The following is a 25564-nucleotide window of genomic DNA, read 5'->3' as shown; positions in this document are numbered from 1 at the left end:
ACTACGATCAACAGATTAGACACCAAGATAGCACGCAGAATAACGGCAGAAGATATAACAATCAACAATCCAACTATCGAAAAAACTAAATTATGGGGCGTATGAGTTGACAGAGAACCGAACACCCCATGAAAAGTATAACACATGGAATGTAATTAAGAAAATACAAAACAAGGTGGAACAAATTGACCACCAATTGGAAAGAATGACGGATCTTTCAAACAGAGAAAGAAGTTCGAGTAAAACTCGAGAAGCGAATACTATAAGCCATTCATTGGCAAGAAATTGGTTCAACGCATTCGAAATTGAAATGAGAACCACAACGAGACCTAACATTAAGAAAAAATTCCTAATTGATACCGGCGCTAGTTCGAACCTAATAAGCAGAAGATGCGCGGAAGAGATAGGTGCATACAGAATAAATATTAAAGAACAAATTCATTACACAGGAGTAATGAATATTCCGCGAATTAGTCTCGGTACTACAGAAGCAGACTTTTTAATAGATAACCTAAAATTTAGAATAAAATTTGACGTCGTCGAGGAATTAGGATTTGCAGGCATCCTTGGAATGAACTTTATAAATAAGCACGTTACTAATATAGATATCCAAAATGGCAAGATAATCTTACAAGAAAAGCAAATTGTATTTAGCATGGAAGCAAAGCCGATACCAAAGTGGCTACAATATGCTATGGGAGATACGGAGCGACAAGCAGAAGGCCATAATCAGAAAATTACAGGAGCACAGAATTCGCTTCATGATAATATAGAATACAAGTCAAATACAAACAACCTAATATATAAGGAAAATCAATACCCAATGGTAACCGAGAAAGGGTGTCAAACTGAAGAAAATATACGTAGTAGAACGAAAACCAATAACATAAGCTGCCAAACCGAGTTCATTATAGCAAACGTAGACATAATAGGTAAGACGGAAATCAAAACAAATAACTATGACATATATAATAGTGTACATGACAATGTTCATAACAAGAATAATAATGAAAATGACACAGCCGATTTTGATTACAAACAAATGATAAATGAACCAGTTTTTAAAAGGGAAAAGTTTACCACAATATGCAAGGATGTAGACGAATTCAACGAAAACAAATCGGGGCAACAAAAACCTATTCTCACAGAAGACAACTATGACCTTAGCTTAGTGGAAAACAACAAATTTAAGACACTACAAGGATCACGTAGAATAGAAAAAGTTCTCGAAGTGCTAAATGCTGAAGTCTTAGAGGGTAGTTTATCAAAGCGTAATAAATATGAAATAAATAAAAAGCACGTGAATAAAAATGATAACAATAATGCATCGTATCAGAGCAATCATGAGTTATACAAAAACGACGATCGTTCAGATAGTATGCTCCCCGGTTGTGGAACTACTATTACTAATGAAGAGGAGAAGGAGTTTATTGACAGAGAGTATGACGAGGAAGACAAATGGTTCCTTGATTTAGATACAAATCAAGACGTAATTCTTACGGAAAATAAAAGATACGGTCAAATAACTGGTCGAGACCGAACGGAAAAAGTATTAGAATCACTAAATATGAATCATCAAAAAAGAGAAAATTTTAGGGATATAGAGATGATTATGGCATCATATAGCGATGTATTCTATCTGAAGGGGGATAAACTAACTATCACTGATGCGGCAGTGCACGAAATTGAGACCACGTCAAACGTGCCTATCAACAAACGGCAATACAGATTTCCGGAAGCTACAAAGAAGCATATTAACGAAGAAATCGAAGAAATGCGTAGGCAAGGTATCATAAGGCCTAGCAAGAGCCCATGGAATGCTCCAGTATTATGCGTACCAAAGAAGGACGATGAATATGGCAACAAGAAGTATCGAATTGTAGTAGACTTCAGAGCATTGAACTTGATGACAAAACCCTTTGTATACCCGATCCCCTTGATCGATGAAATCTTAGACAACCTAGGGAACAGTAAATATTTTTCAACTTTGGATTTAAAATCGGGATTTTATCAAGTACCGATCGACCCAAAGGATGCTGCAAAGACAGCCTTTTCCACTCCAAAAGGGCATTTTGAGTTTACGCGGATGCCTATGGGGTTAAGAAATAGTCCATCTACTTTCCAAAGATTAATGAATACTGTCCTATACGAAATAAAAGACGTCAAAGCAATCGTATACTTAGATGATATAATTGTTTTTGGCACTACCGTGGAGGAACACAATAACAACTTAAGTAAGGTGCTGAAGGCTTTGCGTCAACATAATTTGAAAGTTGAGCCGAGCAAATGCCAGATATTGAAAGATGAAATAAAATACCTAGGGCATGTGATAGATCAGAATGGAGTACGTCCTATGGAGGACAATATAATGGCTATCAAAGAAATGGCAGCACCTAGAACGGTCAGAGGCGTCCGCTCATTTCTAGGAACGGTAAACTTCTATGGAAAATTCATACCGCAACTAGCAGAGAAACGTAAACCGTTGAACGACCTCTTGCGGAAAAATGTAAAATTTGTTTGGACAGACGAATGCCAGAAAGCATTCGAGGAATTAAAATTTTTTCTGACATCCGACACACTGTTAGTTAGACCGAACTACAAAGATACGTTCGTGATCACAACAGATGCTAGCGAGTACGCCATTGGAGCTGTACTATCTAACGAAAAGTCTATCGATAGACCAATAGCATATGCCAGTAGAGGCCTAGTAGGTGCTGAAAGAAGGTACCATACGATTGAGAAGGAATTGTTGGCCATTGTCTGGGCGGTAAACAAGTTCAAACACTTCATTTATAATCAAAAATTCATCGTCTACACAGACCACAGACCGTTAATTTCAATATGGCACTTGAAGGAAACTTCGCCAACGCTAACACGGTTACGATTAAAATTACAAGGATTGGAAATAGGCATTCGCTACAAACAAGGCAAGGACCTGTGATGCCCGCGCACTTAGGTTAAATCATACAATGTGGTTCGAAACAGCGCGGCCAAATATATGGGTGTATGTGGCGCCAAGATCAACAGAAATTAATATAACGCAAACTAATGGCGAAAGAATTGAAAGAAAAGAAATATTAGGAGTGGGGACTATGGAATTGAAACACGGCACGATGCTGAGAACTAGTGAGGTAATCATCAGACACCAAGATAAAGAAGAAGCCGAGGAACCAATATACCTCAGGAAAATCCTGGAGGAGCCGATAGAACAAAAGGAGATATCTAAGCACACAGATATACCGGTATTGGATAAAAAGAACACGCTCTATACGTTTATAAACAACAAACGCCTCTTTGATATAGGAATAGATGTGAAGAAACTAAAGGAAAGAAAAATAGAATTACAGAACATGACTTACGCACCACTGGAATACCCATGGATAAGCATAAGCACGATTATCATAATAAGCCTGAGCATAATAAGTGGTTGTGCCTATTGTCATAAAGGAAAAATTTCATGCTGTAGCACAACGAAAGTTATAAAAAGCAACGGAAACGTCGAAAGAAAGAAAATCAAAACTTCAGACATAGAATTGTACGATATAACGATTACAAACGAAAATAGTAAGGGAGGAAAACCCATAACTAAAGACATGATATCAGGGCCTATTTTGATGAATAAGAACGGAAGAGCACGACCGATAGCGGAGACTCAAGAAGAACCAATACCGACAATCTCTGTAGAACCGAGACAAAAAAGCACCAACAGAGAAACAGAAACGGAAAATGAGTATGTGGAACCGTTCACGATAATAGAATTAAGAAATAGAGAGATAGGAATTGGCAGCAAAAAAGGGAATAGCTCGGAAACAATACGAACACCAAAAAGAAGTACCCGCAACATATCCGTTATTTAAAGAATGGCAGCTAAAGCAGCAGCGACGAAGCGAAGCATAAATTCACTGTTTTTTGTTCCACTCACAAAACATAACAAAACGCATCGAAAATGTGTGCTTGTAAATTTGCACGTGGTGTGTAGGTAGGTCTCTAAATAAATATTACGATTTTGAAAGTTTTCTCTGCCGTGTGTTTCGAACCGCTCTTGCGTACGTGTATCCTATTTCTACGTCCAACCATCGAAATAGTCCCCGCCCCCCCCCCCCCCCATAATACAAAGTAAAGAGAACTTCTTCTTCTAGAGTACCGATCAGACTGTTAAGAAATTTTACTTATTAGGGGAGAAAACCAAGCCGTGTATGTATCTCAAAATTATAATTATAGCATACTAAACTTTCAAATAACCTTTGTACGTTTTATTGTTCCCAGCAAAACTAAAAACGCATATTGTATACTAGCCTTATTAAACAAAAGAAATAATAAAATACAGAGCAAAACGAAAACACATGAAATCAAAAACACCTAAGCAATCCGTTTCAGGATACTTCAATTGAGGATGATAACAGCTGACTAGATAAAATCGGAATATTTTTCTGTCCACAAAGTCAATAAGCCGAGCTAAAATTTACAATCCAAGATTATCATTAAGTTATGAAAACTATACAAAATTTTTTAGTACCCATATCCTCGCGCCTAAGTCCGATACCATCACAATCGACTTGATGCTAACCCTTAAGGTATCATCAAGCTCAGTAAGTAAGGGGGCATGCAGCGTCCTTAGCAAATTTGCTGGTTTGCATTGGCGCAGCAGTTTTTGTTTACGCGCTCTTGGAATGTGCTCGGGGTTGCTGAGGTTTTTTTTGTTTACGCGACACTGAGGTGCTCTGCGTAAACAAAGAAATTTCACGGACAACCGCGGTAACGTTCACGATGGTCTCGGGTTTAGGCCGAACAGCTAGTGAAATGTTAGGAACATAAAAACCACTAGTCGGAAAAAAATTAGAGTTCAGTTCAGTAGAGTTCAGCTCGGTTCAGCACAGACCAGACTCAATTTCTGAAGAATTAAGTGAAAAGTTAGAGTTCAGCTCGGTTCAGCACAGACCAGACTCAATTTCTGAAGAATTAAGTGAAAAGTTAGAGTTTAGCTCGGTTCAGCACAGACCAGACTCAATTTCTGAAGAATTAAGTGAAAAGTTAAGTCTAGTTCGGAGTGTAATACAGTAAGCCGTAGGAGTATGCATAGTGTGCATTGTGAGGGTCAAGTATCAAGTGACCTCAAAATCAAGCAAAAAATAATGTTTTCGGAAGGCATCTAAAGAAGTGAAAATTGCTGTAATGAATAGAGATTTAACAGATTCATGTGTAGTGTTTGAGATCACCATGAAGTGTTGTGAATAGATTTTCTAACTAGTGGAGTATGCACTAGATTGTACTGCAGTAGGACATACGTTCATATGTGCGTAAACTTAATGATATGCCGAACTTAGTGAGACTGCGTGAAGTGTTAGCCTTATTAACAATCGTTAGTGACTTTTGTTAGATTGTGGGAAAGAACTCCCAAAACAGCCTAATCCTGCACTATTGAGAATAAGTAGCTGTTAAGTGAAAAGCATAAAAAGATAAACTATAAACTCAGAAAAAAGGTGAATTTCGTGGTATTACTCCGTATAGAACTAAAAGAAACGTCATCTTCGTTATTCTGCCACCCGCCACCGCTCGGCCGGGAGCCTACAGATATCATAGCAGGGGGCTGACAAGACCTGACAACTGGCTTCTTATTCTCACTTCCGAATCACCCTTCTCGTCATTTTCGCCCTGTGGAATAAATACCAACGTATCGGCTACAGTGTAGCCATATTTACAGATTTTTTTAATAACTATGCTAGGAAAAAATTATTACATTTAAATTTTTAGACTTTAGATTTTTGATTTGAAATAAACATAAAACATGTTTTGGTGAATGCATTTCTTTATTATATATTAATGCTTAAAAACAATTAATTGAGCTTTGATGACAAAACACGAACTATCTCATGTTGAACGAAAAATCGAATCCATTGTTGACGTATTACCGGATCTTTTGGATACCGTAAAAAGTCAGGTTTGGATAGAAATGCTTAATGCGACCACAGTGTGGAACACAACAGTTCATTCTTCTCGTAAAACTAAACACACTTTCGATTTTACACTAATTTAACAAATCTTTTTTGGTTACACTTTATTTCACTAAAAAGAAAAACGGCTTGATGCCTATTTTAGTTACACAGTCCTGCCACTATAAACATTTATTACCAATGAGATTGAAAAAAAATGAAACATTCTCCGAAAATTTTTTGATCTAAAATCTAAAATTATACATTTTAATAAATTTGTTTTCTGATTTTCTTTATACTTGGCATCATTGCTCACGTACCCTGCAAAATTTTTTTATTTTCACAATGTGCAGGTGGCAACATCAAAATCAGCCAATCAGAAACTGGTCCATTTTGGAACAAAAGCAGCCCCCCCAGATGTCAGGTCTTGTCTTAGGGAAGAATAAGAAGCCAGTTGTCAGGTCTTGTCTTAGGAATAAACTAAAACGGATTGCTGGGGTTACGTTTGTTTCAGTTTCATTTACATTATAGACCCCCCATATGAATCTTGCAGCTGCTGAATTTGCTCGAAAACTGTCAAAAATAAAACTCGAGCTTGATTTATATATTGGTCTGTTAATGTATTAGTGTTATGTCAACTCACTGTGATGTTTCCAAACAGAAACAAGCAAACAAAATAAATGCTTTCGAAAAGAATACGAATTTTTTACACAAACTTCTAGAAAAAATTACTGGATGATAGTGAGCTACAGCGATTTTAAATGATACTGTATTATTCAGTGCAAAACATTTCCTGTTTTTATTGACAATTTCCGGTATGTGATTCGACGCTTTGACATTTCGCCTGCCAGACCTCACTACACACACTCACGCAAGAAATATAAAACAGTAATCTATTCGTGTTTCAAATTTACATTAATTTGAAATAAAATCGTCGAGCAGTTTTAAATCTGTTTCAAATTTGTGCTCAAAAAATAAAACTAGATCTCAGCGTTGCGATTGACATGGTTTAGTCGTAGATCTAAAATAGATCAACCCATACGCAATAAAACAATCTAATATACCTGAATTTTTATTTTTATTTCTGCACATGAAGAACCACACTCAAAAATATTCACACATTAATCTTAAATCACGCGTAGATCCCAAAAATGGCTTTGTCATCGGAGTTCACGTGATGTTCTTAACAACCATTGGATCATATGAATATGAAACGACCCTTATGTCAGAATTATTGCTGTTGTCACATATTTTTCATTGGAATATTTTAAGTTTAACGTGTCGTCTAATGTATTTTTTTTATCTTAAATTACTTGATGTTTTTCGTGTTGTCTACCCTAATGGTGTACTTTAAGATGCACTTTTCAATTTTAATTTTTTTAAGCAACATATCAGTCATGTCATAAAATTATAGATCACAGTACTGTTTGCCCAAATTTGTGAGACGGTTTACTAAAATGATGGAGGATATTCAGAAGTGTCAAGTGCCCTCAAACATGATGTCGTTGGTAATATGTTCCAGAAGGCTCGTAATGATAATGGTTTTCTTTTAAGTTCTTAAAACACGTCTAACACAGTTGGTTGCAAAAAACAGAAGTGAGTGAGCCTCTGGCTCATTTATTAAGTTTGCTCATAATGACAGCAGTGTTGCGCGTTGCGCCGAAGTGTTGCTGAATACACTCTAAAGTGTAAGTAATAAGAATTCAATATACAATAGCTCTTCCTCCTTTAAAAAGAATGAACAATAATTCAAGTAACAACAAAACTCAAAAATATTCGAATTCATTTTCGATTCTAGGTTTTCTAGCTCTTTTCGAACGCCTAGGTAGGCCAGTTAGCGCTACCGGATCTGGTGGAAATTTTCGTTTCCTACTAAATCTAAAAATTTGTGTATTAGGATCATTCGACGGTTGGATAGCATTTCGATCAGGTATTTGCCGGACACCGCTTCCATCTTGTGTTGCCACTACAGATTCCTCGACAGTCAGGATTGGCCGACCAGTCTTGACCATTCGCATCGATGGTCTTGGCTGATATGGTGAACCTCGTTTATTCGTAACGATCCTTATTTGGCTTCGATGAACCGTAGTAGTCGCCTCGTTTCCAACCATGATCTGCAATAAATTTTTAGATAAATGTTTTAAAACTGATGCCTTAATCCATTTTCCACGTATATGAGACATATTGTGTTTATACCACACACTATCTCCTGGTGTCAGAGTATCTAGTAGATCAGGCAGATCCGCCTTATTGTCATGATCCGGTTTTGTATCATCACCAATTAGAGTATAAGTCGCTAACATTTTTTCATAGTGTTTCTTACGGTTAACCAAATCGATTAACATTTTTGGAGTATAAGAAAATACTTTTTCAGAAGGAAAACTGCCCTCCATCGTCATGTTATGATTTCTATAATTTATTAAGAATAGATTTATTTGATCTTCCAACCTCAGTTCTAGCATTCCCGGTTCCAATAAGAACTTTTTAAGAACGTCTTTTACTGTTCTTACCAGTCTCTCTGCCTGGCCATTACTAGCAGGATTATATGGAGGACTGTTTAATACTTTTATACCCTGTCTTTCCAGAAAACTTTTAAAGGAATGCGAGTTGAACGGAGGACCATTGTCAGATACTAAAACGTCTGGCAGTCCAAAACGAGCAAAGAGTTCAATCAGTTCCATCAAAACTTCTGGAATACTGGTTCCTTTTCTTATTATCTCTTCCTCCACCCATTTAGAGAAATATGGCGTCCATCTCGATGAGCAACTTACATTCAAGCATCACATCAGTTACATTGTAGCTAAAGCTTCCCGTAGCTTAGGATTCTTAATGAGAATAACTAAGCACTTCACAGACATACACTGTCTAAAATCGCTTTACTGCTCGCTTGTTCGTTCAACTCTCGAATATTGCTCGGCAGTTTGGAACCCATGCTACCTGAACGGTGCTCATAGAATTGAGGGAATACAGCGTAGATTCGTTCGCTTCGCTCTTCGTCGATTGCCGTGGACTGATCCTCATCAACTACCTAGTTATGAAAGTCGCGGGTTATTAATGAGTCTCGACACATTACAAGTACGACGAGAATTATCACGCGCTTTGATAATAGCAGATATATTCAACGGTAGGATCGACTGTCCCGTTTTGCTCAACGAAATTAATATTAATGTGCGACCCAGAGCTCTCCGCAACAGTGCTTTTCTTCGACTTCCTATACGACGTACCAACTATGGCGCAAACGGTTCTATTATTGGTTTACAGAGATCGTTCAACCGCGTTTCATCTGGGTATGATTTTAATGTGTCACGAAGCAGAATACGTACAAATTTTCTGAATATTATTAGGAATTATCATTAGGACCAAATTGTGTCTGTTGATTGTAAATAAATAAATAAATAAATTTTGAAATAATTTGTTGTTTTGTAACAATTGCCATACTTGCACAAACATAACAAGCAGCAAAAAACCTTTTAATAGTAGTGCTTAAACCATTCCAGAAAACTATGCGTCTTTTCATTTTTGCGTCACCAGTGTTACTTTTATTTGCCAATTTTATTATATCGGTTTGACTATTTTGTGAAATAATCACCCCAGCTTGAAATCTAGTTGCAAATACTGAATAAATGTCCTCTTTATCGAAAATCACCATTAACTTATCAAAACACTTCAAAACTTTTTGTTTCAAAAGAAAACGAACGTCATATGTTGATTCAATTTTTGGAACGATACCTTTTCCAATCGAATCAGTTCCGAAATTGTTTACCGGTTTACATAGTTTCTTGACACGTATATCAGAAAATGGAAATTTTAAATCAGTAATCAATGTTTCATTGTATATCTTTGTAATATTGCTCACTGGCATCCAATCGTCCAGGAAATAATTTCTCCAGTTGGGAAAGAAATCATCCAACCATGGTCGGCCCAATAATGGAATAAACTGATAACTACAATCAAGAACCAATAATCGCAATTTAGCTTTTCTTCCTTTATGTTCAACCTTAACTTCCCCAGATATCTTCAACCTGGAACCATTTATCACTATCATTTGTTTAGAGCATTCAAATAAAGGAAGGCTGAATTTAGAAACAAACAATTCTTTTCCAATTACTGAAACAGAAGAACCACTGTCAACTTCCATCTGTACAGGAATATTTTCAATATTAACATCCAATAAACATGGATTGCTTATCTTGTTTATGGAAGAAACGTTCATACACTGTAAATCACCTGAGATATTACCATCTGAGTCCGAATCTTGGATCCTCAAGCTATCTAATGGTTCTGCTAAATGGTTTGCACTGGTAATAGATTCCTGTGCGTCAACACGATTAACCGTCTTGCCGCTCTCGTTCTTCCACTTGTAGCATTTCTTTCGCACATGTCCTCTACGTCCGCAATGATAGCAGATACGCTGATCAATCGGCCATTGTTGGTCGTCCATTTTGTATTGACCACGAGCTGAACTAGCCGACGAATCACGATGTTCAAAACGCTGTGAGTGAAACTGTACTCTCTGACTATCTTCCGCCGGTCGTATTTCAGGTCGAACACCAAGCCGACTTTTTACCAAACCGTGAAAATTTTGCTGAGCTTCCCTCATCCGTTGAATAACTGCACCTCTACCTTGAGTCAAAGGGTACCTAGTGCCCAGTGAAGCTACCAAATCGACATCGCTGTTCGTTAAAGCTTTTGAATGAGTAGCCGCCATTTCCCACGTAGCGATAATATTCTCCGCCTGTTCAAGCGTCAACTTGGAGCTATCCTCCGTAAAAAGACGATGCTTAAGAGAGCCATCAGACAACCCAACCAAAATACGATCAAGAATAAGACGATTCTTTTGCTCCCCAAATTCGCAATGCTCCGCTTGGAGTTTTAACGAAAATATAAAATCGCTTGCCGATTCTCCCGGTTGTTGCACCTTTGTGCCGAAATTATATCTTCGGAGCAAGACTGAATCAGTTTTGTCAAATCTCTCCTTAAGCTTTTGCACTAAAATTTCATACGACACTTCTTCCATCATTGCTTCTGTGGGGTAGAGTTTTTCTGCCATACTGAACAAAAAATCTCCTCCCAAGATGAACATCTGATCCTTTTTTTCATTATCTTTAACTTTGTTCACCCAGAAATGAACCGCCAAACGCTTTATCCAAGTGGCAAAAGATTGGCCCTTGCGGTAAGGTTCAATATTAGGGGCCACCATGTAGGACATTTTTGTCAAAATTCTGATCAAAATCAAATATAAGGCAAAAATCTATCAATTTCAAATTACCACAAATTACAAGTTATATAAAGTCAAAATTTTAAAACAATAAATTGTAAATATTTCTGTTACTCACCGGAATAAACCGTCACTCACACAAACGCAATGCCAAAGTCACGAAATTTTTCGAAGAACCAAAGCAGCAATCAAATTGTTTCCGCAGCCAGATTTCTCCTGCTGTGCTAAATTGTACCTAACTCTCAAAATAAAGAGAAAAAACACTCTTAATATAGTGCAAAAACTTTTCTTTCCACCAAAAACTTTACAGGAAAAAATTTTAATTGTCCACAAAACTGACGCCGCGAGAAAAAAAAATTCAAAATGGCGTATCACAATTAACAAAATCGCTTATAATTTGCGAACAAAGCGGATTCGCGAACCAAAAACCACCTCACAATAGTTTCTTTTGTTTTAATGAAAAAGTCACGCTTACCTTAAGCGTCGACACCGAATTTATCCACAGCTTCTGAAAATTGTCCAGAAATCGATTCCGCCGTTCCGCTGCTATTCCGAAATTTATCCGCGCCCGGAATTACTCCAACAGCTTCCTCACGCCGAAATTTTCCTTGCGCCTTAGAAATGTGTCCGAAATCAGCTTCCTTTTCCTCGTCGCCACTAATATGTTCCAGAAGGCTCGTAATGATAATGGTTTTCTTTTAAGTTCTTAAAACACGTCTTCTTCTTCTTCTTCTTTTCTGGTTGGCGTCACCTCACTTGAGATGACGCCGAATTGATGGCACAGCAACTAAGGCTATATTGCCAGTTAATTTTCGTTTATAGTCCAATGGACTTTATTTTCACTTGACTACAAGCGAAAATCTCGCTGTGTGGCTGCGTCGAATCGTCAAAGCACGGCTGAAAATCCTTTCTTTCTTGCGAAATACTCGAATTTTCTCCGGACTAACACGATGCAACGTGCTCACCCGTTGAGAGTTTCACCGGAAGTGTAAAACACGTCTAACACAGTTGGTTGCAAAAAACAGAAGTGAGTGAGCCTCTGGCTCATTTATTAAGTTTGCTCATAATGACAGCAGTGTTGCGCGTTGCGCCGAAGTGTTGCTGAATACACTCTAAAGTGTAAGTAATAAGAATTCAATATACAATAGTTGGTTCGTAATATACGAACACCGTTCGATGTGATCTCGTTGAATGTTATTCATCATAGTGAGTGAAGTTCCTGTAACAATTCAAACTTTAATCATTTTGTGATCTCAAATCAAACGAATATTCAAAAAAACAAACCTCAATAACTGTTTCCAAACTACCTCTAAATGCTTGCTTTTGTGAATCCTTGGCCAATCTTAGAGCTAAAATTTTTTCCGCATATGGTGCATTGATTTTTCGTTCGTATGAAGGCTTTTGTGTTTTGTGAAGCCTGAACTATCGTTCATGCCTTTAACACACACTTCACACTTGTACTTGTAATCCCTTTCGTGGTTAGACCTGTGTCTGGATAGGTAAATCTTAGACGCGAAAGTTTCCCACATACAGTGCATTTGTACGGTCGCTCTCCTGTATGACAGCGTTTAGGATCTTTCAGAAGATTCCTGGTCACAAAACCTTTGCCACAAAAGTCACACTTATGCTTATAATCATCCGTGTGAGTGAGCATGTGTTTAGTAAAGCAAGCCGTTACGGCGAAATCTTTCCCACATTCGGCGCATTTGTAAGGCCGTTCACCGGTGTGAATATTTTCGTGGTCTTTCAAAAGTGATTCGGAGAAGAATCCTTTGCAGCATACATCTCACTTATGCTCGAAGTCATCCACGTGAATTTTCATGTGTTTGTTGAGATTATACTTAGTGATATAATCTTTTTCGCATATGGCGCATTTAAACTTCTCGTTCGTATGAATGCGTTGGTGTCTCGCGTGGTTAGCACCATTATGAAAGGCTTTGCCACATTCTTCGCACTTATATTTGTGCTCACTTTGGTGATTAGACATGTGTTTAGTTAAGTAATCCTTAGTCGCGAAATCTTTTCTACATACGGTACATTTGAACGGTCGCTCTCCTGTATGAAGGCGTTTATGATCTTCCAAGAGTAATCTGGTCACAAATCCTTTGCCACAAACGTCACACTTATGATTGTAATCATCCTTGTGAGTAAGCATGTGTTTAATTAGGTATGACATAATGGCGAAATCTCTTCCACATACGGTACATTTGTGCGGTTGCTCGCTTATGTGAAGTCGCATGTGTACTAATAGTGTTTTTTTTCGAAAAAAATCCTTTCCGCATTCAGTGCATTTGTAAGGCCGTTCACCTGTATGACTATGTTCGTGGTCTTTCAAGAGTGATTTGCAGTTGAATCCTTTGCCGCACACATCACACTTATGCTCGTAACCATCCAAATGAATTTTCATGTGTCTCCTGAGATGACACTTATTGGCATAATCTTTCTCACATATGGCGCATTTAAACTTCTCTTTCGTATGAATGCGTTTGTGTTTCGTTAGGTTAGCACAATTATTCCAGGCTTTGCCACACACTTCACATTTATATTTGCCATCATTTCGGTGAATAGACATGTGTTTAGTTAAGGAATCCTTGATGGCATATTCTTTTCCACATACAGTGCATTTGAACGGTCGCTCTCCTGTATGAAGGCGTTTATGATTTTCCAAGAGGGATCTGGTTAAAAAACCTTTGCCACAAACGTCACACTTATATTTATAATCACCCGTGTGAGTAAGCATGTGTTTAGTTAAGTAATTCATAATGGCATATTCATTTCCACATACATTGCATTTGTACGGTCGTTCGCTTGTGTGAAGTCGCATGTGTCTGGATAGGTAAGCCATAATATCGAAATCTTTTCCACATACGGTACATTTGTACGGTCCCTCGCTTGTGTGAAGTCGCATGTGTACTAATAGTGTTTTTTTTCGAAAAAAATCCGTTCCGCATTCAGTGCATTTGTAAGGCCGTTCACCTGTATGACTATGTTCGTGGTCTTTCAAGAGTGATTTGTAGTTGAATCCTTTGCCGCACACATCACACTTATGCTCGTAATCATCCAAATGAATTTTCATGTGTCTCCTGAGATGACACTTATTGGCATAATCTTTCTCACATATGGCGCATTTAAACTTCTCTTTCGTATGAATGCGTTTGTGTTTCGTTAGGTTAGCACAATTATTCCAGGCTTTGCCACACACTTCACATTTATATTTGCCCTCATTTCGGTGAATAGACATGTGTTTAGTTAGGTAACGCTTAACGGAAAATTCTTTTTCGCATACACTGCATTTGAACGGTCGCTCGCTTGTGTGAAGTCGCATGTGCATAGAAAGTTTAATTTTACGATGGAAGTCTTTTCCGCATATAGCGCATTTGTAAGGCCGTTCACCGGTGTGAATATTTTTGTGGTCTTTCAAACGCGATTTGTAGATGAATCCTTTGCCGCACACATCACACTTATGCTCGTAACCATCCGCATGAATTTTCATGTGTATGCTAAAATACCGCTTATTACATATATCTTTTTCGCATATGGTGCATTTAAACTTATCTTTCGAATGATAAATGCGTTTGTGTCTCGCGAGGGTAACACTCTCTTTAAAGCCTTTGCCACACACTTCGCACTTATGTTTGTTCTTACTTTGGTGAATAGACATGTGTCTAGTTAGGTAACCCTTAAATGGAAATCCTTTTCCGCATACACTGCATTTGTACGAACGCTGGCTTGTGTGAGTGTGCATATGTTGAACAAGTAACATTTTAGACGTAAATTTTTTTTCACATGCAGTGCAATTGTACGGACGCTCTCCAGTGTGAATATTTGTGTGGTCCTTTAGTTGCTGATGATACCGAAATTCTTTGCCGCACACATTACACATAAATTGTTGGTTATTAGTATGAACGATCATGTGCTTGTTCAGAACTTTCTCCATTGAAAATTGTTCCCCGCAAATTTCGCAACTATAAACCTGTTCTACTTCAGGTACTAAGACGTCTTGAGGAAGCTCACTTTTCTTTGTGAATTCATCACAAATTTGATATTTGAGATGGAAATCACTATTCTGCGTGAATCCCTCCTCACCAATCTCATATTCGAGCTTTAGTGGGGAATCGATTGTTGGAACGGACGATGGGGAAAAGGTTGCAGGACTGTTTTCGGGTTCTTCCTCTTTTAGTATCCCATCTCGTTGAAGGAAAAATTCCATTTTACTGAAAATAGAAGTGGTTGATACCTAAGCTACTACGATCAATTATTCAGCAACTATGACAGAACATGAACATAATTGACTCACCTTCGTGTGATTTTATTCAATATACAAGAGAAACATTCGCTATTCCCTCTAAAGCTATGGACCACCTCGCGAATTATTTAAACATTTTTTTTTCTTCTTTTTCTGGCTGGCGTCACCTTACTTGAGATCAGCTGTTTTTCAAAGAAGGACGAATCCTACAAAAGTAAACAAATCGAGTTTCTCTCTCCTACCAATAAATACTTCAAAATCCTACAATTTTGCTTAAAAATTCGAATTGAGCAAGATGGGCCAAACGAACCGTCAAACTCCCATTGAGCAATTTGACGTCTCTGTTACTCACACCGATGCAGAGTGCGCAGATCTATTCATATACGAAATTAGAATGTGTGCGAGCCGAAGTCAAAGTTTGTTGTGGGCAGAGATGCCAATTATACAGATTTATCTGTATTATACAGATTTTAACATGCGCATACAGATTTCATACAGATTACAGATTTTATACAAATTTCCTAAACTTAATACAGATTTATACAGATTTCACAAAAAAATGGAAAGAACACATATTTTTTTCATCTGAGTTCTCTTCAGTAGCTCGAGACGAGAAAAAAAATTCGTAATCAATGGGCAAATCACAAACTGATCTGAAAATCTTAAAAAGGTGTTGGTATTTGAAGTTGAGCGCTTAGATCCCACATCAACTTACCTAGACAATACTATTTTTTTTTATTCAATAATGTAATATAATTTTAGGCACATTGCTTAGACTCTAAGATGCCAAGGGTATTTTCTAATCTTAATTAACGACTAACTTAAAACTGTAATGGTATCATTAGACTATGTCATCTCGGGTTCTCGTAAATCGTAATGGCGATCGGCAGTGGTCGATGAATTGAGTGTTGCATGAGTCTTCCAGATGGCGTTGGTCCGTAGACAATATTATGAAAGTATATGAAATCGAAACTGCGTTTTGTTGATTCTGATTGTTGATGAAAATTTACCAACATTTAATTTCGTCGGATATTATTGAATTTCTCATTATAAAACCAAGAAATGTTGGAATAACAATACCGCACCTTATTTTCATTGTACAAAATTCGGTTTTTTGGTGAATACAGATATATACAGATTTTTCATTCAACGTAATACAGATTTTCTATGAAAATAACTGGCATCTCTGGTTGTGGGTTCAATTTTACACTGAGGTAAAACATTTTTGACTCATAATCATACACTGCGAAAAATGCATATAGAATTTCGTAAGCTATGAACTAATGAACAGAAGACAGTTCCATTACGTGATATAGTTTTTCATGAACGATTTTATGTCTTTCTCAACTGTTCTCTTGGCATTGCAGTGCTTTTTATTGCATATATGTCTTCAATAATTGGCACGATGCGGCTCGAAAAAATTCACTGGGTTATTTCAACATACTCACACTAGCATTAACATTTCAACTGCTGAGAATAGCCACACCAACACATTCGCACGTGGATTGGACAATGCTGTAGCATAGGAATTTGACGGTTCGTTTGGCTTCCCAAAGAAGTATTCGCCGGTCTGTTACTACCCACTTGTACGCGGCGGGCAGATTTCTCCCCAGACGGCTGGCTATGTCTGCCAGCCGTTTTTGCCGGAGTTCTGCACGAATTCCGGCAAAAGTCTGGCAACAATAAAACAACCGTTTCCGGCAGAGAATTTCGCCTAGGGGTTATTATCGGTTCTGTTTCTGTCGGATTCTTACCATACAAGATTGGCAGAACCGTTTTGAATCGGTTCTACATTTTTAGCGTCTTGGTTTTATTTTTTCAATAAAAAGTACATATGAAAGACAATCAGTTATTGCACTTCATATATACTAATTATATAAAATATTATTGACAATAACATTGTTCTCTCACTACCAAACATACCCATATTTCAATCTCATTTACCTCGTCTCAAGATTCGTTTTTTTGTATGGACATTCGGGATTTACGCATATCAAATGAAATCGAATAATAAAAAAAGAAAAAAATAAGGAAGTGAGAAATAAACAAGACAACAGACCAGAAAAAAGAGGTAATGACGTAATTTCGCCTGGACAATGTTGACAGCTACCGGAATGCAGCCAGCCTACTGACGGTTGCCAGAATTCCTCACAAGCGGGAATGTGCCAATAGTTCCGAGATGTACTGAATGTGGGTGAGAGCCTCTGCATACACTCAAAAAATCCACACGTTGATCTTATGCAGAGATGCCATTTATACAGATTTATCTGTATTATACAGATTTTTACATGCTAATACAGATTTAATACAGAGTACACATTTTATACAGATTTCCTCAATTTAATACAGATTTATACAGATCTCACAAAAAGTAAGAAAGAAAAAATTAAACTTTTCTGTCTGAGCTATGTTTTAGTATTTGATTCCAGTGATGAGATAAAAGTCTTTCAATCAACGGACAAATCACAAATTAATATGTAAATCTGTTGTAAGATCCATTTATATTATATGTTGAAACCAATTCAAACTGATATTCAAGGAAGTAATGGTATCATGAAAGTTTACTGTCAAACTGAGAGTTGTATGACCCGACTTGACGTTGCGTATTGTGCGTTGAATTTCCATGTCAAATTATGAAGTCAACATTTTCAAACTAGATAAATATATGAAATTACAATTCAATTGTTGTGGATAAAAATATAAAAAAAATTATGAAGTTTTGTCGTTAAATATTCTTGTGAGCGCAGCAATAACTGATCGAATCTACCATCCTACAACCACAATCTATTAGAATAACATCTTTTGGCATTATTTTGTTGTAAGAATTTCATTTTATTAGTGAATACAGATTAATACAGATTTTTTATACGAAGCAATACAGATTTTCTTTGAAAATATCTGGCATCTCTGATCTTATGTAAAAAATCACGTACACGCTCTTTGAACATAACTCATGGTTTGAGTTGCGATTACTCAAATTCATAAACTGGAACAATATGTCAAAATTTGAGTATGGATTTGAGTAAAGTAAACTCGTTGTCATGAGTTCTCTAGCATTCATTCATACATTAGAGTAAGCGTTGAGTTTTTAAACATTTGAGTGAAAAAAATACTTCTTGCAGTTCAGAGCGTCGTTTTCCATTGCCGTTTCTATATCCGGTTTTGAAAACATGAATCAACGTCAATCATCGATGTTTTGTGGTTTCAGTTATGCTTAGTGAAAAGCCCAACATAACAATATCAAAATAATTCTATTTTGACTCCAAACCGTTAAAAAAGAAACGATTTTGAATTACTATTTTGCGCATTCAAAAAAAAAAAAAGAAGAATAACTTTGTATATGCAAATAACGAAGAAAAGTTTCTTCACAACCATCGGATCATGATTGAATATGAAATGGACTGTATGTCAGAATCATTACTGTTGTCACATTTTTCATGTGCCACGTAGTTACCTGAATTCATTATGTCAACCATATGTTCATTTTGTACTCGGATGCAAACGCAATATGGCGTCTGTTGGAAAACCTAAAACGAACTACATAGACGAAATCCTTTTTTGATCCTTCTATTTATCACAGTGATTTTAAGGTAAATAGTTGCTCATTACAGGTATGAAGTCTAGCTGATACTTTCAGATCTAATATTAGTACCTAGCAGAAGTTTAGTTCATGAGCGAATATAGCAAATGTTATTGAGCTTACTAAATGACTCTACGAAACCAACCCTCAACAACTTATTTTCATGTGTGGATGATTACTTTCAAAATGGGCTGCTTAGAATGCTATTGATGAACTTTGAGAGCTGCTTAAGCCAATTCAGTCCCTTTTATCCGAACTTTTGGTTAGTTGGGAATGTTTAGCTAAAACTACGGTCCAGTTCAAAACTTGACGAATGGAAAGTTATTTGGATTCATTTTGCACTGAAAAATGATATGATAACAAGTAATATCTGGGAAGGTAAGAACTTCAAGAAGAACTTAATTTGCTTGACAAGGTATTTAAACAAAGATTTAAACTTCATATTGGAGTATTTTCTTTTACTGTGAGAGTAAAAAATTACAGAGGAAATTTTACTCAGGATCTAAACATAAAAATGTTTTGCAAGATTGTTTTACAATGTCGGAAAATATTTATAGAACTGGCAAAAATAATCAAGCTCTGGAACAGGGTTATTTATTTTCCACAAAGACAAACTTCACGAGGGCGCCATGCTCTCAAAAAAGGAATGATTTGATCGGGAAATGTGAGTGCTGGATATCTTGTTAATATTATGGCTGAATAAATTTCGTAATAGATCACTGAACGTTAGTGTCATGTTCACATTTCGGAGTGGCAAAACACACATAATTTAGATACAGTACACTAACCCTTAACCTTTCTATTACTTTTGCTCCCATGACACATCGTCGATGAGAGGAACAATCGGAATGAAGCAGAAGCGCTTCTTAAAATCAAGAGCACAAAAGGAGAGAAAAAGAAAGGAAGGAAAAATAATAAAAACTACAAGGATCAGCCCCATGGGGTTGTTCGAGCCATTGATGTGGAACAACGCAACCAAAATTTCTAATGATCTACAATCAAACAGTTCAATCAAATGTCACACTTTTGGATTCGCAATTGCACGAGAGTCTGCTTAAATTGATCTTGATTAGGAACCAAAACCGAACAGCCGACGAAATTACACCAATATCCTAAATGTATCCAGTTATATATTTGTACATGCTTGCGATACGATTTTGATATTTAAGCTTCTCTTCGCCAAGCTTGTGTTCAAGCTTTGTATGCAAGCAGTTATTTTTATAACGTTAGGTTTCTCTACCATTCTGCGATTTAGGTTGAAGCGATAAACTTTTTCTCATTATCAATCGAGTTCATCTTATATAAATTAGAAATTCATCTTAAGCACTCAAAATTTACCCTGGGTAGTTGGCAATTTCTCAGGCGAAACGACATAACATGGAATTTCATCCGAACTCGCATGACACAAGATCAGAGCATACCAATTAAAGCTTCAAATCGTTTTATGACACTTTTTGTAGGACTGAAACGTTAGCTATAATTTCACTTCTATTCAAAGATTCGTGTGGTCCCAACAGCTTCGCTTTTGCATCAATTGACCAATCAGAGCGATGCTTTTCCTTTGTATTATGTTCCTACCTTTTCTTTATTCTGAGGTACATAACTCACCATATAGGATAGGGTTTTCCGAGAAGTCGAAAAGATCAAACTGCATGGTTGGACGTTCAAAGTAGGAACCCCAGCTTCCTAACGATACTTTATATATTGAATCTCATTTGACAGATCTCGTCCTACACTGAATGAAATCAGCATTTTAAAACTAACATTTATTATACATTACACTTTGATATATCACTTACTCCTCCAAAACTGTCATCCATGGTAGGGAATTCCGATATGTCGGAGTTTTTAGCAGACAAAATAGAACACTGTTCGCTACTATTCAAAATTTCAATCATTTATAATTGAAAATACGTGGCTTGATACATTCACATCGAAATTTAGAAATATTTCCAATCAAATAATAAAATAATATTAATAATTGATACCAAATAGACTGAGCTGTAAGTGTTTAAAACCTGACCAGATTTCTACGTGTATTTTTCATTGAGTTTCTGATTTGCACACCTGTATATAAAAAAAAGATGTGTTCCACATCAAAACGATAATAATAATCGTTCAAAACAGTCAGAAAATGGAAGAAAAAATTCCTCGAAATGGAATACATTTAAAGAAACAAATGTACAGAGTGGAAATAAAGTAGAATGACAACAGACAACAGAAGAACGGAATTCATTGAATACAACCATTGGGGATAAGGTAACACAAGGCTCAAGGTAAGGAAATCAACATAAATAAATAATAATCACTGTTGGGTAACAATATAATTTCCTCGTATTGAAAGCTGTAAAGCTGTGATCGGAACTCTTTCCTCACCAAAATGTAATATAAGGAGACTAACTAACTAACTAACTAACCTACCCGAACAAGTTGATATGTGTCGGGCTATGGCCCGTCTAGTGGCAAAATCTTTTTTGCATATACTGCATTTATACGGACGCTCTCCTGTATGACGGTTTTTGTGGTCTATCAAAGGCAATCTATACGGGAATCCTTTACCGCACACATCACAACTATATTTATAAGAACCAGTGTGTGAAGACACGTGCCTGCTTAGTACAGAGTTAGAGACACACGTTTTGCCACATACCGTGCATTTATACTTTCCTCCATGAAGGTGCATGTGTTTGGAAAGACTCGACTGGGAAAAAAAATCTTTGTCGCACACAGTGCATTTGTACGGCCGCTCTCCGGTGTGAATATTGTAGTGGAACTCCAATGCTTGCTTGGCAAGAAATCCTTTGCCGCATACATCACACGCAAATGGTTTGTCAGTGGTATGGGAGATCATATGTCTGACTAAACTCTTCTTAGCAGAATAGCTTTTACTGCAAATATCACAACTAAATCGTTTCGTTTTTTCATGCAATAAAACGTGCCTATGTCGACAATCCGCGTTAGAAAATTGTTCATCACAAAACTGGCATTTCAACTGATTTGCAAAATTGTTTTCCGGTTTGGAAGATGTTACTGAGCTAGTTGATGGTTTTTCACTGAAAAATGAGCGAAAGTTTTTTTTTACAGAAACTATGTTCAATACGACAGATAAGAAATAACCTACCTTCGATTCACTTCATTGCAGCTAGCAGAATCGTATGAATTCGAGTTTTGTTTTGTGGATTCGTTTGTTATATTTTCCACTTTGTTCAGAATGACGAGTTCTTGGTCTGTTGGTTTGATTGGAAAAGATGTATGAATGCGTTTGTGCAGTTTCAAGGCAAATTTTTTAGAGTACTCTTTGCCGCAAATATCACATTGATGTCGACCAAACGTGTGAATATACTTGTGAATGGTTAGGGCACGGTTAGTAGCGAAATCTTTTCCACATACAACGCATTTATACGGACACTCTCCTGTATGACCGTTTCTGTGGTCTTTCAAATACGATCTAAACGCGAAACCTTTACCGCACACATCACAATTATATTTATAAGAACCAGTGTGTGAAGACACGTGTCTGCTTAGTAGAACGTTATTGATAAAAGTTTTGCCACATACCGTGCACTTGTGCTTCGCTTCATGAAGGTTCATGTGTTGGGCAAGATTCGGTTTAGAGTGAAAATCTTTGTCGCACACAGTGCATTTGTACGGCCGCACTCCTGTATGCATGTTTTTGTGATCTTTTAAATGTGTTGTGCTTCCGAACCCTTTGCCACACACATCACACTTGTATTTATAATCACCCGTGTGTGTAGCCATGTGTCTGCTTAGTTGAACATTAGTGATATAACTTTTTTCACATACCGTGCATTTGTAAGGCCGCTCTCCGGTGTGAATTTTGTTGTGGAGCTTCAAGGCTCGCTTGTCACTAAATCCTTTGCCGCATACATCACACGCAAACGGTTTGTTTGCGGCATGGGCGATCATATGTCTCCTTAAATTTCTCATGAAAGGATAACTTTTTCTGCAAATATCACAACTAAATCGTGCCGTTTCCCCATGCAATAAAACGTGCTTCTGTAGACAATCTTCGTTAGAAAATTGTTCATCACAAAACTGGCATTTCAACTGATTTGAAAAATTGTTTTCCGGTGTGGAAGATGTTACTGAGCTAGTTGATGGTTGCTCCTTGTTTGATATAACATCCTGTGTATGATAGGATATTATTTCACTGAAAAATGTCCAGCAAATTTCTTACAGAAACTATTATCAAAACGACAGATAAGAAATAATTTACCTTCGATTCACTTCATTGCAGCTAGCAGAATCGGATGAATTTGGTTGTGAATCGAATGAATCGCTATTGACCTTAGTTTTAACTTGTTCATTTGTTCTTTCACTGTCATCGAGTTTTGTGGATTCATTTGTAATATTGTGGGAATTTAATGATCGTTTGTCTTGAAATTCTTTGCCACATACATTACCCGTGAACGTTTTGTCCCTGGTATTGACGGTCATATGACTGATTAGGTGACTTTTCGAAGTAGAAATTTTCCCGCAAATATCACAATTTAGTGGTCGCTTGCCATCATGAAATAGGACGTGAGAGTTGAGAGTACTCTTTTCGGGGAATTTTTCATCACAAATCACACATTTGTATTGATTCGGAGCATCGTTCATTAAAATGATGTAGTTACTGGATTGCTTCTCCTCATTTGGCATCACATCCTGTATCTGGTCGGATTTCATTTTTCTGAGAAAAAATAAAGATTCCGGAAAATATCGCAAATTTGAACGACAGTATTTGTCATACCTACTAGAAATGTAGCTGCAGCTACCAAAACCGTGTTTATTCCTCTTCCTCTGGTCTATATCAGCAAAGTTTTGCATATGTTGAATGATATATTGTAGCATCAAGTAAAGTAACCGGTCAGTTGTTTTGCTTGAATTCTTCCATACTTCAGGGGCGGGATTCGAATAGAGAATTATACACGCTTGGAAAAAGGTACTCAAAAAATGAGTAATCTACACTGAAAATAATTTACACGCCAGCATCATGTGCAAAGCATTTGAACCACAGACTAACAGACAGGACACTCAAATTAGATTCTTCAATCATTTTAACGGTCATTTCGAATATTCCTTTAGTTGGGACAGTACTCGCATATGTTATGATGGCGCCACGTTACCCTATCAAATACATCGTGTCTGTCATCTAGACTGTGTTTATTTTTTTCATTTACCAACCGAGTTGCCATTCATACAGAATTACCTGTAATGTATTGATTTGTATAATGTTCATTGTACACCAGTGACAATATAACGCTTGAGCTTGAGCTTGAGCGACCACCCCTGGTTGCTACTCCGTTACTGATCGGGATTAGCTGAAATTGTACGGGGAATTTCTGGGAACCTCCCAAGCAACCAGAAGTTCCACAATTACTTAAAAAGTCCACTTTCTTGCTGCTTAAAAGTACACGCGGAACTTTTGAGAACTTGAAAGTACAGATCAAGTTCCGCGTGAACTTTCTAGCTGCTTAAGAAAACACGTGGCAATTTTTGACAGTTCGAAGTACAGAACAAGTTCCGCGTGAACTTTCTCGCTGCTTAAGAGTGCACGTGGTACTTTTAGCAACTTGAAAGTACAGAACAAGTTCCGCGTGAACTTTTTCGCTGTATAGAAGCTGAACAATGTATTCTAGAAGCAGCTTAGAAGTTCGTTCCGCTGCATCGCGCGAACTTTCAAGTGTGGATAATTACTTAAAAAAAGGGCTGCTTAGAATGCTATTGATTAATTTTTAGAGCTGCTTAAGCCAAATCAGTCCCTTTTATCCGAACTTTTGGTTAGTTGGGCTGGGACTGGTAAATCAGCTTTCAATGTACATCTCCTGGTAACCCCAGAATTCATTGATCAGTACCGGCGCCGGCCAGGCCCGAACGTAGATCGTCTAAGGAATGGGAAGGGATGTTAGTCCAACACTTGTTGTTACTAGAGGCCGTATATAATACTGCGCACTCCACAAGTGTCACGGGAGAAGGATATTTGTTAGTAAAAATTTCAGTATTGGTATTATTCACGTGAGACCTAGTATGTTCTGATTTCAAGATGCTCAGATGCACCACTAAACTCACTAGTGAGTGAAAGTTTCAACAATATCCGATACTGAAGTCCCGAGGAGTCTTGATTCACAGTTCTTATTCGTGGAAACAGTAAGAAAATTCGAAATACCATCGCGTAACGAATAAAAACTTCCCTTTTTTTAAAATGACTCACCTGCTACAAAATAAACGAGTGAATAGGATTTAGACAAAATAGTTGATTCATTGTAGTCACCTATTCTTAAAATTTGTATAAAATCATTTTAAATCACTAAAGAAAGGTCAACAGATCTCACGCGCGACTTGATTTCTTATTATTTCCGCTTTATTATTTCAATTATTTATTAAAATTATTAATTAGTTATATTGGTTGTTCTGGGCAGCCGGCTACCGGGAGAAAATCATTAATTTATCAAACAAACCAGTATTTTTTACTATTTATTCAATATAACGATATATGTTATCTCTGTTATTAGCTTTGTAATATTAAGGAATTTTTACCATTCAATTTATAATCTTGAAAGACAAGCAATAACATAGAAGGGGAAGGA

General features: G+C 37.0%; 2 protein-coding genes across 5 annotated transcripts in view; both read right to left on the bottom strand.

The window, feature by feature from the left end:
• Nucleotides 1-7511: 7511 nt before the first annotated feature.
• Nucleotides 7512-23872, bottom strand: LOC131426602 (zinc finger protein 345-like). Of its 3 annotated transcripts, none has more exons than XR_009229117.1 (6): nucleotides 23728-23872; nucleotides 23212-23667; nucleotides 22096-23145; nucleotides 15660-22027; nucleotides 15446-15600; nucleotides 7512-8044 (listed from the first exon to the last, which is right to left on the bottom strand). XR_009229117.1 is itself a non-coding variant. In XM_058589462.1 (5 exons), exons 1-5 carry the CDS (start codon nucleotides 23826-23828, stop codon nucleotides 7980-7982), a joined length of 2304 nt encoding a protein of 767 aa, XP_058445445.1. In that variant the 5' UTR covers nucleotides 23829-23872; the 3' UTR covers nucleotides 7512-7979. The 3 variants fall into 3 exon arrangements, 1 of the variants encoding a protein (XP_058445445.1); XR_009229116.1 differs by lacking the exon at nucleotides 7512-8044 and adding an exon at nucleotides 14506-15362; XM_058589462.1 differs by lacking the exon at nucleotides 15446-15600 and having other exon boundaries at nucleotides 21396-22027.
• The window catches only part of LOC131426606 (zinc finger protein OZF-like), an 84260-nt gene continuing 66207 nt past the window's right edge, over nucleotides 7512-25564 (bottom strand). Inside the window, exons 1-2 of one of the 2 annotated variants that reach the window (XM_058589468.1) lie at nucleotides 12433-12926; nucleotides 7512-12367 (exon numbers count right to left, since the gene is read on the bottom strand). In XM_058589468.1, coding sequence (XP_058445451.1) covers nucleotides 9271-11139 — 1869 coding nt within the window. In that variant the 5' untranslated portion in view covers nucleotides 11140-12367; nucleotides 12433-12926 and the 3' untranslated portion in view covers nucleotides 7512-9270. Of the gene's footprint in view, nucleotides 12368-12432; nucleotides 12927-25564 lie in introns of those variants that run through there. The other variant, XM_058589469.1, reaches the window with a different exon arrangement.

This window comes from Malaya genurostris, chromosome 1 (genome assembly GCF_030247185.1).
Source record: "Malaya genurostris strain Urasoe2022 chromosome 1, Malgen_1.1, whole genome shotgun sequence".
In the NCBI taxonomy this organism is placed as follows: Eukaryota; Metazoa; Arthropoda; class Insecta; order Diptera; family Culicidae; genus Malaya; species Malaya genurostris.
This window is presented reverse-complemented; position numbering and strand designations above follow the sequence as displayed.